Below are 15,000 nucleotides of genomic sequence, written 5' to 3'. Positions count from 1 at the left end.
AACAAAGAGTATATAACCATACACCATAGGGTAGGGGACAAAACCCTTTCCATAGGGCATCCTGAGGTAGCATGCACTCTCATACTTGTACTCAGTAAGGAGGAACAAACATACCGGGAGGATAGCAAATTGGCTATCCACCTGGTGATTACCGAATTTATGCTTCTGTTTTCAAGTGCTCTGATGATAGTCTCAACAGGGACTTTATCAAACGCATCTTTAATGTCAATAAAAACCGCAATGGCAGCCTCCTTATCTGAGATAGTTTTCTTAAGCATGTAGGAGAGCTCATATAGAGCAGAGTCTGTTGACTTGCCAGGTTGATAAGCATGCTGTTTGGAGGACAGTGGCTATCTATGAGTACAATGTCTCTAAAATATCAGTCAATAAGCTTTTCGATAGCTTGCAACAGAAAGGAAGTATAGCTAATTGGTCTGAATGATTTAGCCTCAAAGTAATTTTCCTTACCTGGTTTTGGAATGAAAATTACCTTGGTATTCCTAAAAGAATGAGGTATATACCCAAAATGCTATACAGGGTCGGAATATCCTACACTTACCTTTAGTGAAATCTCTTCCCTGGCAAAAAGGAAATTAAACAAGACCATAAGAACTCCTCCCAACCACTCATGGTATTTTGCAAAAAACTGGGATAATCTTTCAATCGTAGACCGAGAGCCCATCAAACTGCCTTTTCACACTTCTTGAGTGGCCACACTAGATCCCTTACTTTCAACCGGGGCCAAAAAACTTAACCTGAATGTCAAAGGTGCTCGACAAACATGGCCTCCCCTGCGCATATTCTGACTTGTTTGGGGTTCGGTAAAGATGAGGTCTTGCGGGACTCCTATATTTTTATGGACTTTTTGGAGGTGTTCGGATCTAGACGATTCCAAGATAATCAACAGTAACATATCCTTCATAGAATAGGGACTCACCTCCTGAATAAGCATTATTGTGATGATGTCATCCATACCTGGTGACCTGTAGGGCTCAAAGGATTTGATAGCAAATACGACTTTTTCATAGGAGACCACCATCTTGGCGACATCCCAATCATACTCAATACAAGTAGTTGTAGGATTACCGTAAAGATGTTCATTATTTACATGATGAGATCCAGGGAAGTGAGCTTTGAGTAATTCTTCAATTCCCCGGATTCACTGTATTTTCCGCTTGTAAGTCGAATAGCAATTAAGTTGCAATTGCAGTCTCTTGTAAGAAATTTTGCAACCCTTACGGTGGCAGAAGTGATATTAATACCATCTCAGAAAATCTGCCAAGAGCGACATTTCACTGCTCTGATAGCCTTGTTATAGGTAGTTCTAGCGTTTCGGTAGGACTGCATCTCCTGCTCTGTTAAATAGCTTCCTACATTTCTTACGTAATTCACTAAGCTTAGAAAACCTCCAAGGAACTCGCCTTGGGGATCTAGTGGACGTAGCATTACATGAAATATGAAATGAATCGAGTATGGTCTGCTGCACTTGGTCAACAGTCCACTCCATATCATTAACATTATTGTACTTACCAGAGAGATCCCCCATCTTTCTCCCCAGAGCTTCATAAAGGAACTCCAATAAGCTGTTCTGAGGTTCCTTCAGACTGAGGACCTTCAGTCCAGAGAGGCCTTTAATAGAAAAGGTAACTCGTTGGTGATCTGAAGCAGTAACTGCATCAGATACCCTCCAATCATGTAGTTTATAAAACTTTATGGTTAATCGGACGGATAGACAGCAACCGGTTATTTTACCGTAATTTCAGGTTGAAACTCTAATGGTGTAAGCTGATTGGAAAGGTCTACCTGATATTTTATAGATATATTGCAATCATTCTATACGACTTTAGAATAATTTAGAAGAAATACTCCATCAGACTGAACTTGCTTGGACTTATTGCTATAAACCATTAATTACACTACGCTGAACTAATTGTAAACTATCTGAACGCATGACTTTTATTGACACATTTCTTTAAAATTCATCTCCTTTTATTAAATATTCTTTATTTCTACTTTCCTAATGGTTAATCGAACTCATATTCCTTTCTTAACTTAAACGCAAATTCTTATACAAGATAAAAAGTAAAAGTATTCAAAATTCTAATTCTAAGCAAAAGTGTAAAAAAAAATATTTGAAAATTTTTCCAGTTATGTAAAAAACTTAATTTGTGTAAATTAATTGTTAAGCACTTTTCATTTACGAAGGAAACATTTACGAACAGAAATTCATCTGCAATGTGACACTAGGCTTAACAGGGAAAAGAGAATTATTTTTATCTTAAAATTATTTTTTTTATCTTTCTTAATAGCTGAAGAGACTGTAAAAAAACGATAGCAAGATTCAAAATTTAGAAAAAATGAAAATTTTTTTAGAGATAAATGTTGTTGATGACGTGGCAATGGGGTTTCCGTTGTGAAGTATAAATTTTTTAGTTTACAGTAGCGTGTTTTAAAACTTTATCTTGAAAACTGATAACAAAAACATATTATTCTTAATTTCATATTTTTCAAACCATTTAATATTTGTTAAAAAGTACAAGTTATTGTTACATTTTTGAAGAAAAAGGATTTTTAATAATTAATTACATTAAAAGAATTTTTTTTGTTTCTTGTTGCATGAGATTCTTTGAATGGATCTCAGATACTTCTGATTCTCTGATTTCAAATAGGTAACCGGTTTCTCTCTATAAGACATAGTTTTTATCCCATTTAATAATATATTTCGAACCAGAATTTCCGTGAGAGGTCGATTTCCTCTTTGAGTCAAAATCAGAAGTGAAAGCACGGAAAGGGTAGTTATATGAAGTATGGCAGCTTAAACTGTAAAATTTAAAAGTTGAGTTATTTTTCCAGCAAACTTCAATCATTGAATCTTGAAATTATCCAATCATTTGAAGAACTGAACTACTGGTTAGGTAATTATTTCTTTTTCTTGATTCCTGTAACCCGCAAAATATTTCTAAGTAAAAGTAAACGTTCCGGAAGCTCTGAATTTTATTTCGACAGTGTTGGACAGTATCGACTGAAATGAATTACAAGTAGGTTTATTAAGTTTCTCGACGTAAATTGCTTCTCAATATCCGACGGGAACAATTGGCATTTTGGAATAAAATTGCATGGCTGAAGATCTGCCAAAGTGGATGATGCGTATATCCACTGCAACACACTTCCCAATAATTTTCAATTTATCAATATGAGCCGTGATAGCTCAAGGAATAGAGCTTTCGCCTTCCAATGAGGTGAACCGGGTTCGAATCCCAGCATGGCTGGTCGATACGAATTTCGCATCCGGTTAACACCGACCACTATGCTAACGTAAAAATATCCTCAGTAGTAGGCGGATCATGGATTAGAGTCCCCTTGCCATCAGACTAGCCATGGAAAGATTTCGTGGTTTTCCTCTCCATGTAACGCAAATGTGGGTTTGCTCCGTCAAAAAGTCCTCCACGAAGGCAAATTTCTCCAATACTTGATCCAGGAGTTCCCTTGTTTTCTGGATTGGGTTCAAAGAGAATGGCTACTGAGTTGAACTTTAGTAGTGGTAAAACCAAAAGATTTGGGTCGGCTGTTCAACGACGATTATAAAATATAAAAAAATTCCTTCAGTATCTAATTTAATGCCTGCTCCAATGATAGGGATGAAGACGAGAAAAAAATATCGCAGGATATTCCCGCATCTGATCAAGAGTTCGAAAGCATAATAACTCTTAAATATTTACGAATGTAAGCGACAAAGCAAATTTGCAAGCAACTGTAAGTACAGAGAGGGATATTGTTAAAATTGTATCTAAAAATTAAAAACTCGTAGAGATTAAAAAATTTTTTTTCTAGTAAATCATCTAACAGGTCTCAATTTTTGGAAAAATATACTTACATTTCTTTTTACCCCGATTTTACGTTCTCCCGCTTCTTTCCCTTTTTAAACACTTGTTCGACAGAAAACGCGAAATCGGGATTCCACTGTTTATGAAATAAAACGTAAATTATTTAAAAACTACTGAGTGCACAAACTTTATTCATACTAGATATTTATATTTTATAACCGTCGCTGAGCAGCCGACACAATTTTTGGTTTTACGACTACTAAGGATCAACTACGTAGCCTTGTCATTTTGAACCCAATCTAGATGACAAGAGAGCTCCTGGATCAAGTATTGAGAGAAATTTGCCTTCGTGGAGAACTCTTTGAGGGAATCAACTCGCATTTGCGTTATATGTAGAGGAAGACCCCGAGAACCTCCCACTGTTAGCCTGACAGCAAGGGGACTCTAATCCATGATCCATCTATGACAAATCCATGGAATTTGTATCGACCAGCTATCGCCGGGATTCGAACCCGGTTTACCTCACTAGAAAGCGAACTATCTTTTCCCTGAGCCATCGAGGCTGACACTAGAGACAGTCGAATTCAGGTTATGACATGCTCGATATGCCTGCCATCATCATTGTGGCGCAGACGAATATCGAAATTCTGACTGAAGTGTCGGAACATTGTTGCTGTCGATGACCTCCTGAAAGGCAATTATAAGCTCAGAAACGTTTTTGAGGTTATTTATGTACACATTGTCTTTAATGTAGCCCCACAAAAAGGAGTCACATGTGTTTAGATCCGGAGAATGTGTTGAACAAGTGAGTCCAGATGCCTCTGTGTGCCGTAGAGCCAGAATGCAGTCCCCTAAGTGCTCCTTCAGAACATCAAACACTCCTTTGTCCGATGAGGTCGAGCTCCATCTTGCATGAACTGAATCTTGTTGAAATCAGGTTCACTTTGGATAAAGGGGATGAAATAATTTTGCAAAAACCTTCGCGAATCGTTCAGTAGTCACCGTACTGTCAGAGAATATCGCACCGATTACTCCGTGACTGGACATTGCACACCACACAGTCACCCGTTTAGGGTGGAGAGATTTCTCGATCGCAGAACCCAGATTCTCAGCCATTTACCTTGACATTTTCACTCGCAAATGGCTGACAAGTAGCGCACGCATGCGCACACTGATTCCCATCACGCCTTGCGACCAACCACGAAGTTTGAACTTTATCACGTAAACCTTTCAGAAGTTATGATGGTTTTAGCTCAATAATTGTCACCCTGCATAAATGAAACAAAAGTTTGGTCTCCAATGTTATCAGTATATTATCTTTAGAATTTCTTTAAATACAGAAAAGAATTTATATTTAGATGGTTGTAAACTTCCTTTTTTTCATACTTTATGTCTTGTTTATGCGGCATTTTCCCACAACATTTAATGTGACTGTACACAATTTCAGCAAGTCAGCTACTTAAAACCAGCTCCCTATACAAGTGATTGCTTCAACTATTCCAAAGTGTGGTTACAGCGATCTGGAAAAGCGCCTCTCACCAAAAGAGTAACTTTTTTGCCTTTTAATCTGTCCAAAACTTTTATAAAGTTTGATAATATAACAATACTCATTCTAATTGTTCATTCTATGTTCAATCTAATAATATTTTATATATTTTTACGATTGTTTTTTAAGCAAATTATTGTATTTATTATATATGCTTCACTAGTAGTCGGGTGAAAAACTTTTTTGATACTTAGAATGAATTAAATATTTAGGCTTATTGCAATAAACGATTAATTAGGCTATATACATTAAGCTTTCACTACCCTTTACTTATTGTAAACTACTTAAATCCAATTACATTAATTGGACAATAAATGCTATATTATCCTAAAGTTATGTGGACTCCACATTAAAGTGTTTCGCTAAAAAGTGTCCGGCAGAAATGAAAAATACTAGACTTTTCCATTTCTGTGTATTATGAACTGAAACTTTATAATTCTTATAAAAATAATGATAAAAATTTATGAAATATAGAAAACTTTTTCTAATTTTCTAAATTTATCGCAAAAGAGGAATTTAAAAGTATATTCAATGTTATGAATCTTTTGATTAAGAATTAGTTAAAAAGTAATTTTCACTCTTTTAGTAATTCTAAAAAAGGGAAAATTAATGCGTAGAGAGCCTAAAAAAGTAATTTTCACTTTTTTAGGCTATATCTATCTCACGCATCTACTACCCTGTACTTATTGCAATAGTTTGTGAAGGTTGTGTTATATTTTCATGACAATAACCAAACAACATTTTTGTTTATTACAATGATATATGCAAGAGACGAAAAGAAAATGAAGCGAGAAGGATCGAATTCTATTCAGAAATTTTCGCTTGTAAGAAACTAAGCAAATTTGAAAATACTAATATTTTTTTTACATTCTGATTATTATTTTTTGTTTTCAAAGTTGTGCTCTGAAGAGTGTAGGCTTAACAAATCCTTGGAACATTTCGGATGTGTGAGTTCATACTTCGTAAAATATCCAAATATGGCGCCAATGTGTAGAGGTATTACTGATTTTATTTATATTTTATTTAATTTTTCATTTATCTCCTTTCATTGGGTTGTAATCCAAGTAATTATGCTATAAAATATTGATATAAAACATCCATCACATTTGAAAAAAAAAAGTTTTTTTATGAAGTTCTCGCATTTAGATCATTCTACATCAGTTACAAGTCATGCATATCTAGAAATTTTGCTGTCTTAGAAACTCGCACTAAATTTTTATGAAATAAACAGAACGGTGATGTAATTTTGAATTTTCAATTACTAAAGATTAATTTACTTAAATGATGCAGTTTGCTGAAGTTTTGGGGATTGTTCATTAAGTTCTCTTCATCCTATCTGGAACAGCAAATTTTGATTTGAAAATTTAGAAAAACAGCGAATTAGAAACTACGACTGTAAATCGTGAATTCTGAGAGAATACTTGAGATCTATGAAGCATTGTGGTTGATAACATTCAGAAGTAAAACATTTCTAGTGGTTTGAAATAATCAAACTGGACAGACTGCATCAGAAAGGTTTAAAGAATCACCAAATTCGAATATTGAAACTTAAAAATAAAAGCAAATTCTATGCAAGGAAAGTATCTAAAGATTATTGAAATTGTCAATAAATCTAGGGAATGCGATTAGAAATTAATGATGCGATTTATTTTATTACAATGAATATAATGTTATACCCAGGGGGTGGGAATCGAGTTTTGGTGCCATTAGATTGAAAACATCCATCACGTCTATTTATTTTCGAGATAACTCCCTTCACAAAATTGTACCTCTTTCTCTTTCCGCTATTACAGTGTTATCTGTGAACCAAAAAGAGAAACATGTAAGTCAAATGAGAGCACTTTTTCTAAAGAATTGAAATCAGCAATAAAAAGTAAGGAATCCCCCACCCTATCCCTAAGCCGAAGATTGGGAGAGGATGAGTGTGGTTGTATCTTTTAAATATTTCACACTTAAATTTTTAGATTTTTGATCGTATTCCTAAAGTTATTCATCAGTTTCCATACTTTTCGGGCCCCTTGTTATAGATAGAATAGCGTGTTGATTATTCTAAATTTCAAGTTTACTAATAGTGATTAATGTCATTTAGAAATTCGTGCGAAAGAATTCGAAGAATGTGCCCATTTTTGTCACCAAGCCTGTTTGTAAGTGGAACTTTTTTTAAAATTAATATTAAAAAGCTCTTTATTTGAGAAATTTCAAATCAATTCATTCGATTCTTGTGTTTCAGTCGAGAAGATATTTCTGTCGACGTCCAAGAACATCCTTTTGCAAAATCGAAGGTAATGAGCAAAATTGAACTCTTTTTCTGTCGATTGGCTTAAATACTACGAAGTAATTTTCAGATGATCCACCCCCCCCCCCTTCACCCGTTAAGCAGATGAAATGATTTTGTCCGAATTTTTCGGCTATCGCTTAACTGACAAGTCTGTCGCTGATTGACTTGTATCTAATAATATACAAGTAATATGTTTTCTCTCTGCCCCTAAAAATTTTAAAACGTTCCAGTTGTGTGTCTGCTGTATGTAGCGTTTCTCGTGCGTAATAAATCTACCGTATGTCGCGTGTACCATTCCAGACCTATACAACCACGACAACGAACTGCATTGATCTTATAGTATTGAACAATACTGTTCCATTGAGTAGATGCAATGGATGTATGCAAAATTCAAAATAATTTTTTATAAATTGTGAAAGTGTAAAATTTTTTCTTTCTTAAAAATAACTTTCTTCTTTTATTGTCCTGCATGTGATGCTCCTCTAACAAAAATTAATCCAGAATAACATCTATGTATAAATTTAATAAGACCCAAAAAATTAAATTATCGGCCACACGTGGTTTTCATTTTGCATCGACTTTTTTAAGTTACTTCAAAACGTGTGGGAAGTAAAGTAAAACAATCGGTCAGCGAAGACATTTAAAACGATTATTCGTTAAAAAGTTCAAATAATGAACATTTTTTTTAAATTTCTTTATTCCAAAAAAGTATAAAATCAAATAAAAATTAAATTTTAAAGTATACATATTACATAAAAGAAATTATAAATGTAGAAACATATTTACGAACCTTCTTTTTCCTAGTTTCACTGTATTGATATTATATCACAAGACCTTTAATTGTTTACTTTTATATGCAGCTTGGAATTGCTAAAGAGGACGAGTGAGTAAAACATTTTTTTTTTAAATTTTATTAAATGCAAATTAAAAAAATGGATCCATTTTGTTTGCCCGGCTTATTTTTTAATTTCCATACTCATCTTTAAAATATTTATGCCACAAATTTTAATTTATTTCATTTGAAAAAGTTGATTTTGATGATCAATGTTTAGAGATATTGTTTAAAACTTTATGTAAGCAAATGATTTTCTAAAGTGAAATAAAAATTATATAGATCGCATATTAGCAGTTAAGATACGTAAAAAAACATGTTATAAAATTGTGACGATTTATTATAGAGAAAAGAAAAACGGAAAATAAAAAACCCAGTTTCATTGCCAGAAAAATAGGCGGCGATCATCAGAAAATGTCTTCCCACAATCAGACTAATAGTGAGATTTTTATACCCCCTTCATTAGTAGTGATTCGTCAGATTTTGGTTACGTATTGCTTTTTTTTTCGTTGAAATGTTAGTTTGTGGCCCCCAGTGTGCAAATAATTTTTATTTTCATTTACAAAGAATGAAAAATACATATTGTCATTACAGAGCACCGCATGTATCCTTTAAAGGAATGAAGAATTTTTGAGAAATAGAATCAAATTTTACAGCAACTGTTGCAAATTTAAGAAAACAACCGTTATCCCTGTCAAGAGAGCCACGCTAAATAGATGTCACGCCACAGCACGAACTCTTGACGCTTTTTTCTTGCCTTCTTAAATTGTGTGAAATGAGGGGAAAAAATTATATAATCAATTAATAAGTAGTAACAGTTAATAAAAATGATATCTAAAAATCGTAACAAATTCTTGCTGTTCGAATTTAAGGAAACTAATGAAAGAATATAAAATCTGTTTCTTACAGTCGATTTTCTTAAACAGCGAAACAAAAGTAAAAATTCTTTATTCCGCATTTGATTTGTTAAGAACATGTCAGTACAAGACGCGTCATTCAGCGAGACGAGTGCCAGCATTTTCAGTTATCCAATCAAATTTAATGCTCTTGCAACCTCATGTTTTTTTTTCAAGAACGAATGTTCTCCTTATTTATCGAAATATGTCTCCAAATCTAGGATTCCAGTAAGACTATGAAACGATAGCCTTTTTTAATAATTCTATGATATATATCGTAAAAGATATCATGGATTAAATTTCTGTCTAACGTGTTAAACTTTAAAGGCTTTTTATATTACTTTGAGAGCCTATTAGTATTATTTGATAACGAAATAAAAGAGAACTATATGCAGTCGCGGATGATGACTTGAATATTATACAGCAATGATCTTTTCTTAACTTGTAACGGAGTATAGTATATTGCGTGATGAATAGAATATAAATATAAAGACATCTTTTAAAAATGTTTCGAACACATAGTGACCATTTTGATACATCATTTTTCTTTCCTTTTCCTTTCTTCTGAAAACTTATTTTTGTTAATATATTTTTTTTGTACTGTCATCCTTTAAAAATTTAATCAACTTCTGGGTATGTAACCACAGAGCTTACGTACCTTGAACTTTTCGCAAGGCAAAAGGCCCAGAACAAACAAAAGTGGCTGCTATCTCCTATTCACTACTGGTATAAAGCAAAAAGACCAGAACTCTCTATCTCTTCCTGGTGACAGGCAGACCAACACTTGCTTATCCTGACTGGCCAGTGGACACCTGAAAAGTCTCACATTTTCAGCTAATCAAAAGATCCTTCCTCTTTGCACTAAATGCCAACAAAACCAGGCATCACCTGAGCATATCTTGAACTGTTTAGGGCTGGACTGGAGCGACATTCATTCCTCTCCCCTTTTAGTTTCGGACTTCATAAATGTCAACGGATTTATTGATCTGGTCTGACGGAGTCAGACCAGATGAATAAATCCGTTGTAACAATTAGCAACAACAATAACAACAAAAATTTAAAATTACGATTCCATGAATGTTAGTAGGTAACCTAGAGTTTTAACTATTTTTATCTATAATAATTTCTTGTTTAATTTTGATTATTTTGATTTCTAGATGCAGGTCATTGATTATTTTTTCGTTCAATAGAATGGAAGTTCTCGAATACAGATATTCTGAAAAATATCAGGTGATTTAAAATTATTTCATGTAATCATTCATGAAATATTTTGTATCTATATACTAAGATAATCAAAGCAGCAGCATAAATGACGTGTGCATAGTATTACAATTGTTTCTTTAAATCACTTCACTTGTCGATATTTAAAATGAAAGTTTTGATCCAGCTTTGACGTGCATGAAATAAAAATAGCTAAATTTGCAATAGCAAATGAATGAAATTTTGACGCAGTTGTGCTATTTACGTAAAAAATGACCTAGTGACAAACAAATTGCGCTATCCAAGGGGCGTGCTTGCAAGTTCAACAGCGAATTTTGTCTGTGAACTGTGATTTCGTTCAATTGTGATGGCTAAAACGAAAATCAATGTGTCAAGCTTAAAAATCACTGACAAATTTTAAAAATCCGAATAGTTAAAAGCAACTGTGCCGTGAATAGCTGAAATCCGACAGAAATGACGTTTATGATTATGTTTTGTACCGTCCATACTCATCCCGTAGAGCAGTGTTTCCCAAAGTGTGGTACGCGTACCCCCTGGGATACGGAAACAGTTTAGCGGGGGTTCGCGTTCCTATGCGAAATATCTTGCAACAGCAAAAATTTCAAAAAATTTTATTTAAAAACAAAGTCAGTTATGAGCTAGCTATCTACGATTACGTATTTTTCTATTGACTATTTTTTGCAGAGTCAATAATTAGTGGTGTCAACGTTGTGATTTTTAACTTATGTGCAATTTTTTTTATCGCAGCAGCTGCTTTCACAGCAAAAAAAATATCATCCTTCTCACTGATGCAAATAAACTTATTAACAAAACTTATTACCAAAAAAGAAAAATAAATATGTTTTTAAAAAAAATAAATTCATTTTTTTATTAGTGGTACACAGCGGTACGAAAAATTTAGAAAGGGTACTTAAAAATCATAAGTTTGAGAAACGCTGCCGTAGACTGTCTGTTGCTATGGCATCAAGAAAAGACTGATTTCAAAGGAGCTTTAGATACTTCTCTTGCCTACACAAATCAAAACATGTGCTAAATCCACAATCTTTTCTTAAAATTATTTAACCTCGGAATAATCTAAAGTGCTTTAAACCAGTGTTCCCCAACCCCTGGTCCACGGACCGGTACCGGTCCGTGGATCAAATGGTACCGGGCCGCCCATTTCATTGAAACTGAATTTAAATCCCTAGGTTTGTACCACAAATTGAAAATATCTGTGTTCCATTAAAATTTTATTTATTTAAATATAAGGGGTCCCCGAAGGTAGTGGCATAAATTTTTTAATGTTTGTAATGTATCATTGTCTGCTATTACCCCCAGCTGGAACCGTCTCAAGCAAAGAAAAAGCTCAGGGTTCTCATTGATTTAACGTTCTAGTAAGTTAAAATGTTAAATCACTTTATATTTATTTTTTGGTGTAACTGTATTTCATTTTGAAGGCATGTTTAAAATACAATTAAATTAAAATTAATAAATCAAAATAATCTAAAATATAAACAATCAACGCCCCCCCCCAGTGGGCCGCAGTAAAATTATCGAACGTTGACAGGTCCGCGGTGATAAAAAGGTTGGGGAACACTGCTTTAAACGACTGGTGAGTTATTTAGTCAGACGCACGAGAGGATAAACTTTTTTATACGAATAAAAAGTGCTTCATCCTATGGCGGCTTTGTAGAGAGTGTGTTTATAATGATGACATTTCAACCTGGGAATTGTCAGTACATTTCAGATGTTAACTGAAGAATAATTTTTGAGCTGAAGACTCGCTATTTAGGTTTAGAAAATATCACCTTTGCGCTTTTAACAATGTGTATCTAATGCATTTCTTATCATTACAGAGTGTGTCTCTATTTTCGTACATCGGAGGATATTTAGGACTTTGGCTGGGGATCTCTTTAGTGGCTATTTGTGATGTCATTGAAACCGCCATTTTGATTGGTCAATGGATTTTTCAGAAAGTACATCAGGCGGACAATAGAATTCATCAAAAAGGATCCTTCCAAATCAAAAGCGGAGGAAGAGAATTTTGGATTATTTAATTTCAAGACTAATAAAAATATTTAGTGAATGGTATTTACAGTATAATATTTTCATTTTTTCAATAGTAATTATGAAAATTAGTTTCAAAACAGAAAATAAATGTTCAACTTGAGAATACTAGGAAATATGTGTTTCTTTATTTGCATTTTACCTCGAACCAGAATTCACAACAGTTCTAAAGAAATTAAAGTTTTTGTTTTAACTCTTTGATGCTAAGTATACACTTAGTTTTCAATTCAATACTAGTAGGAATGGATTGCTATTGTACAGTCATAATATAGAGAAAATATTTTAATAAGAAAAACACACTGAAACACAATTTATAAAATATTACTTTGATCATTCAACAAAAGCTTACTGAAAGTGACTTGAAAAGAAGCAAAACAAATATATTTAAAGTTCTTCGGAATTAAAATTACATACGAAGCTATAAAAGACAAAGTAAATGTAAAAAAAGGCCGAGATAGTCTGGTCGGTAGGCCGCTGGGCCCAAGTCCGAGATTTCGTGGGTTCGAACCCCGCCGGTCGAAGACTCCTCGTGTAGTAAAGTGACTGATGCACGTAAAATCTGTCGAGTCGCAAAAGTCCTCCATGTTCCGATAACAAATCAATATCTTTGGGGGTACTGGATTGGAGATCGATCGTTCTCTGATTCAGGTCAAAATTACGATCTATGGATGAATGAATGGATGTATGAAAAGGTCTGTCCTATAAACGGGTGCGACGTATGGTGTGGCAGAAGTCGAATTCTTGGCCGTAGATGGCGCCACTGAAAAATAAGAAACACTCTGCCTTAAATCTGCTCGGTTTCACCAAGCAGGCTTGCCCGTGTGGCAAGTGGCATTAGAACCAACCTACCAACCAAATGTTAAAATTAAAAATTCATACATTTTCTACGACATCTAAAGGTGCGAGAAATGTTAGATTATATTTTAATTAAAAAAATATTGGAATATTAAGTGATACTTTAATGAAGTTTTGTTCTAACCTGCATTAGGACATTTAACGTTGTATAATTCAAAATGAAGTAAAAACTTGTTCACTTAACATTTAAAAAAGTTTTGGCCATTTAAATAAATAATAAAAAATTATAAACTATCACTTATGTCTCGGTTGAGACGTTTCGTGTCTTGAACTTTTTTTTCAGAGCCTTTACTCTATTTAAACTTTATGCATGGACTTGATCTAGTTTATACAAACAAGATTACAGTTTAGATTTAAGAGGACAACAAAAACGTATTAAAAGAAATTTCCTGCTATTTCTTAAACAAATATTTTACTTTCAAAGATTGGTATGAGTAGATATAGAGCAAGGCGACACTCGGGATCAAACTTTCATTGATGATATCCCTCATTCTTTGTAAAAAGGAAATTTTTTCATTTTAGATGGTGGGGAAAATGACTAGCTTGGAATTCTCGTTCGAGATGGTGGTTAAAGATTGGACACTTCGTTACAAAAAGAATTTCTAAATATAATGTATAGGCTAAAATGCAATGAGTACAACGATTAGTTTTTTTTTAACTATAATATTACCCTATTTCTTTTGTAGTTGAATTAAGCGTTTCTTCTCATTTTTTATTTACTCAGTGTATGGTTAGAATTATTAATTGCCGTTAATGAGATACCTGTAAGTGACGTATCTCAATCCCGACTAGTTGTTAAAAAGTGACAATTTTTTACGTTCGCAACTGTACTTTCCATTTTATTTCGAGTAAGCCAAGCCCGTCGAGTATCAATTCTCTTAAGTGACACATTCTATATTTCTGCACAAAGATTTCAATTCTTTTACTATATGTTTCTCACTTTACACAAAGACAGGCAGGAAACCATGTAGACCATAAACAGGCTAATTATGCATCGAAGTTGCTACAAAACTTTCTATCACGGTTACAATAAAATGTGTAAACAAATAATAAATCAAAGTTAGGTAAAAAGCGTCGAAGCGAAAGAATTATATTTCAATAAATTCGATGTGCGATACGGTGCTGTATGTTTAATTAACTTCGTTAATTAACATTCTAACTTATGCGGAGAAACTTAACTTTAACCCATCATTTTGCTTATAAACGACGGCATGGGTCGCATATGACGTTATCCGTGATCTTCTTCTTGAATGCTGTTATAAATAAAATTAGTATAAACGGCATTCTCAAACTTAATGTTAAGTATCATTGAACGGTATTATCTACATCCATGTTTTTCCTAACAAATCCAAACCGAGTATTGTTTTAATAATAATCATCAATAATAGTAAAAACCAAACGAGAGCGTTAAAGGAAAATCAGTGTTACATTAAAGAACGATTGAAGGAAGAAAATGTTATGTTTCTGTGATCGTCAACTTAGTGATATTATTTTTAAGAAAA

At 33.6% G+C, this 15,000-nt stretch overlaps 1 protein-coding gene across 1 annotated transcript; it reads left to right on the top strand.

The window, feature by feature from the left end:
* The first annotated feature begins 4,791 nt into the window (after positions 1–4,791).
* LOC107450005 (FMRFamide-activated amiloride-sensitive sodium channel) lies at positions 4,792–12,759 on the top strand. The gene is made up of 7 exons (XM_016065710.5): positions 4,792–5,370; positions 6,267–6,366; positions 7,460–7,514; positions 7,601–7,652; positions 8,509–8,531; positions 10,534–10,606; positions 12,433–12,759. The coding sequence occupies exons 2-7, from the start codon at positions 6,348–6,350 to the stop codon at positions 12,631–12,633; spliced, it is 423 nt and encodes a 140-aa protein (XP_015921196.1). The 5' UTR covers positions 4,792–5,370; positions 6,267–6,347; the 3' UTR covers positions 12,634–12,759.
* Positions 12,760–15,000: the final 2,241 nt, after the last annotated feature.

This window comes from Parasteatoda tepidariorum, chromosome 1 (assembly GCF_982258835.1).
Source record: "Parasteatoda tepidariorum strain Cologne lab strain chromosome 1, Ptep-v5.0, whole genome shotgun sequence".
In the NCBI taxonomy this organism is placed as follows: domain Eukaryota; kingdom Metazoa; phylum Arthropoda; class Arachnida; order Araneae; family Theridiidae; genus Parasteatoda; species Parasteatoda tepidariorum.
This window is presented reverse-complemented; position numbering and strand designations above follow the sequence as displayed.

Coding starts and splice junctions, on each gene's coding strand:
- LOC107450005 (XM_016065710.5), top strand. Junction 8,532..10,533: donor GGAATTGCTAAAGAGGACGA/GTGAGTAAAACA, acceptor TTTGATTTCTAG/ATGCAGGTCATTGATTATTT. Junction 10,607..12,432: donor GATATTCTGAAAAATATCAG/GTGATTTAAAAT, acceptor TTATCATTACAG/AGTGTGTCTCTATTTTCGTA.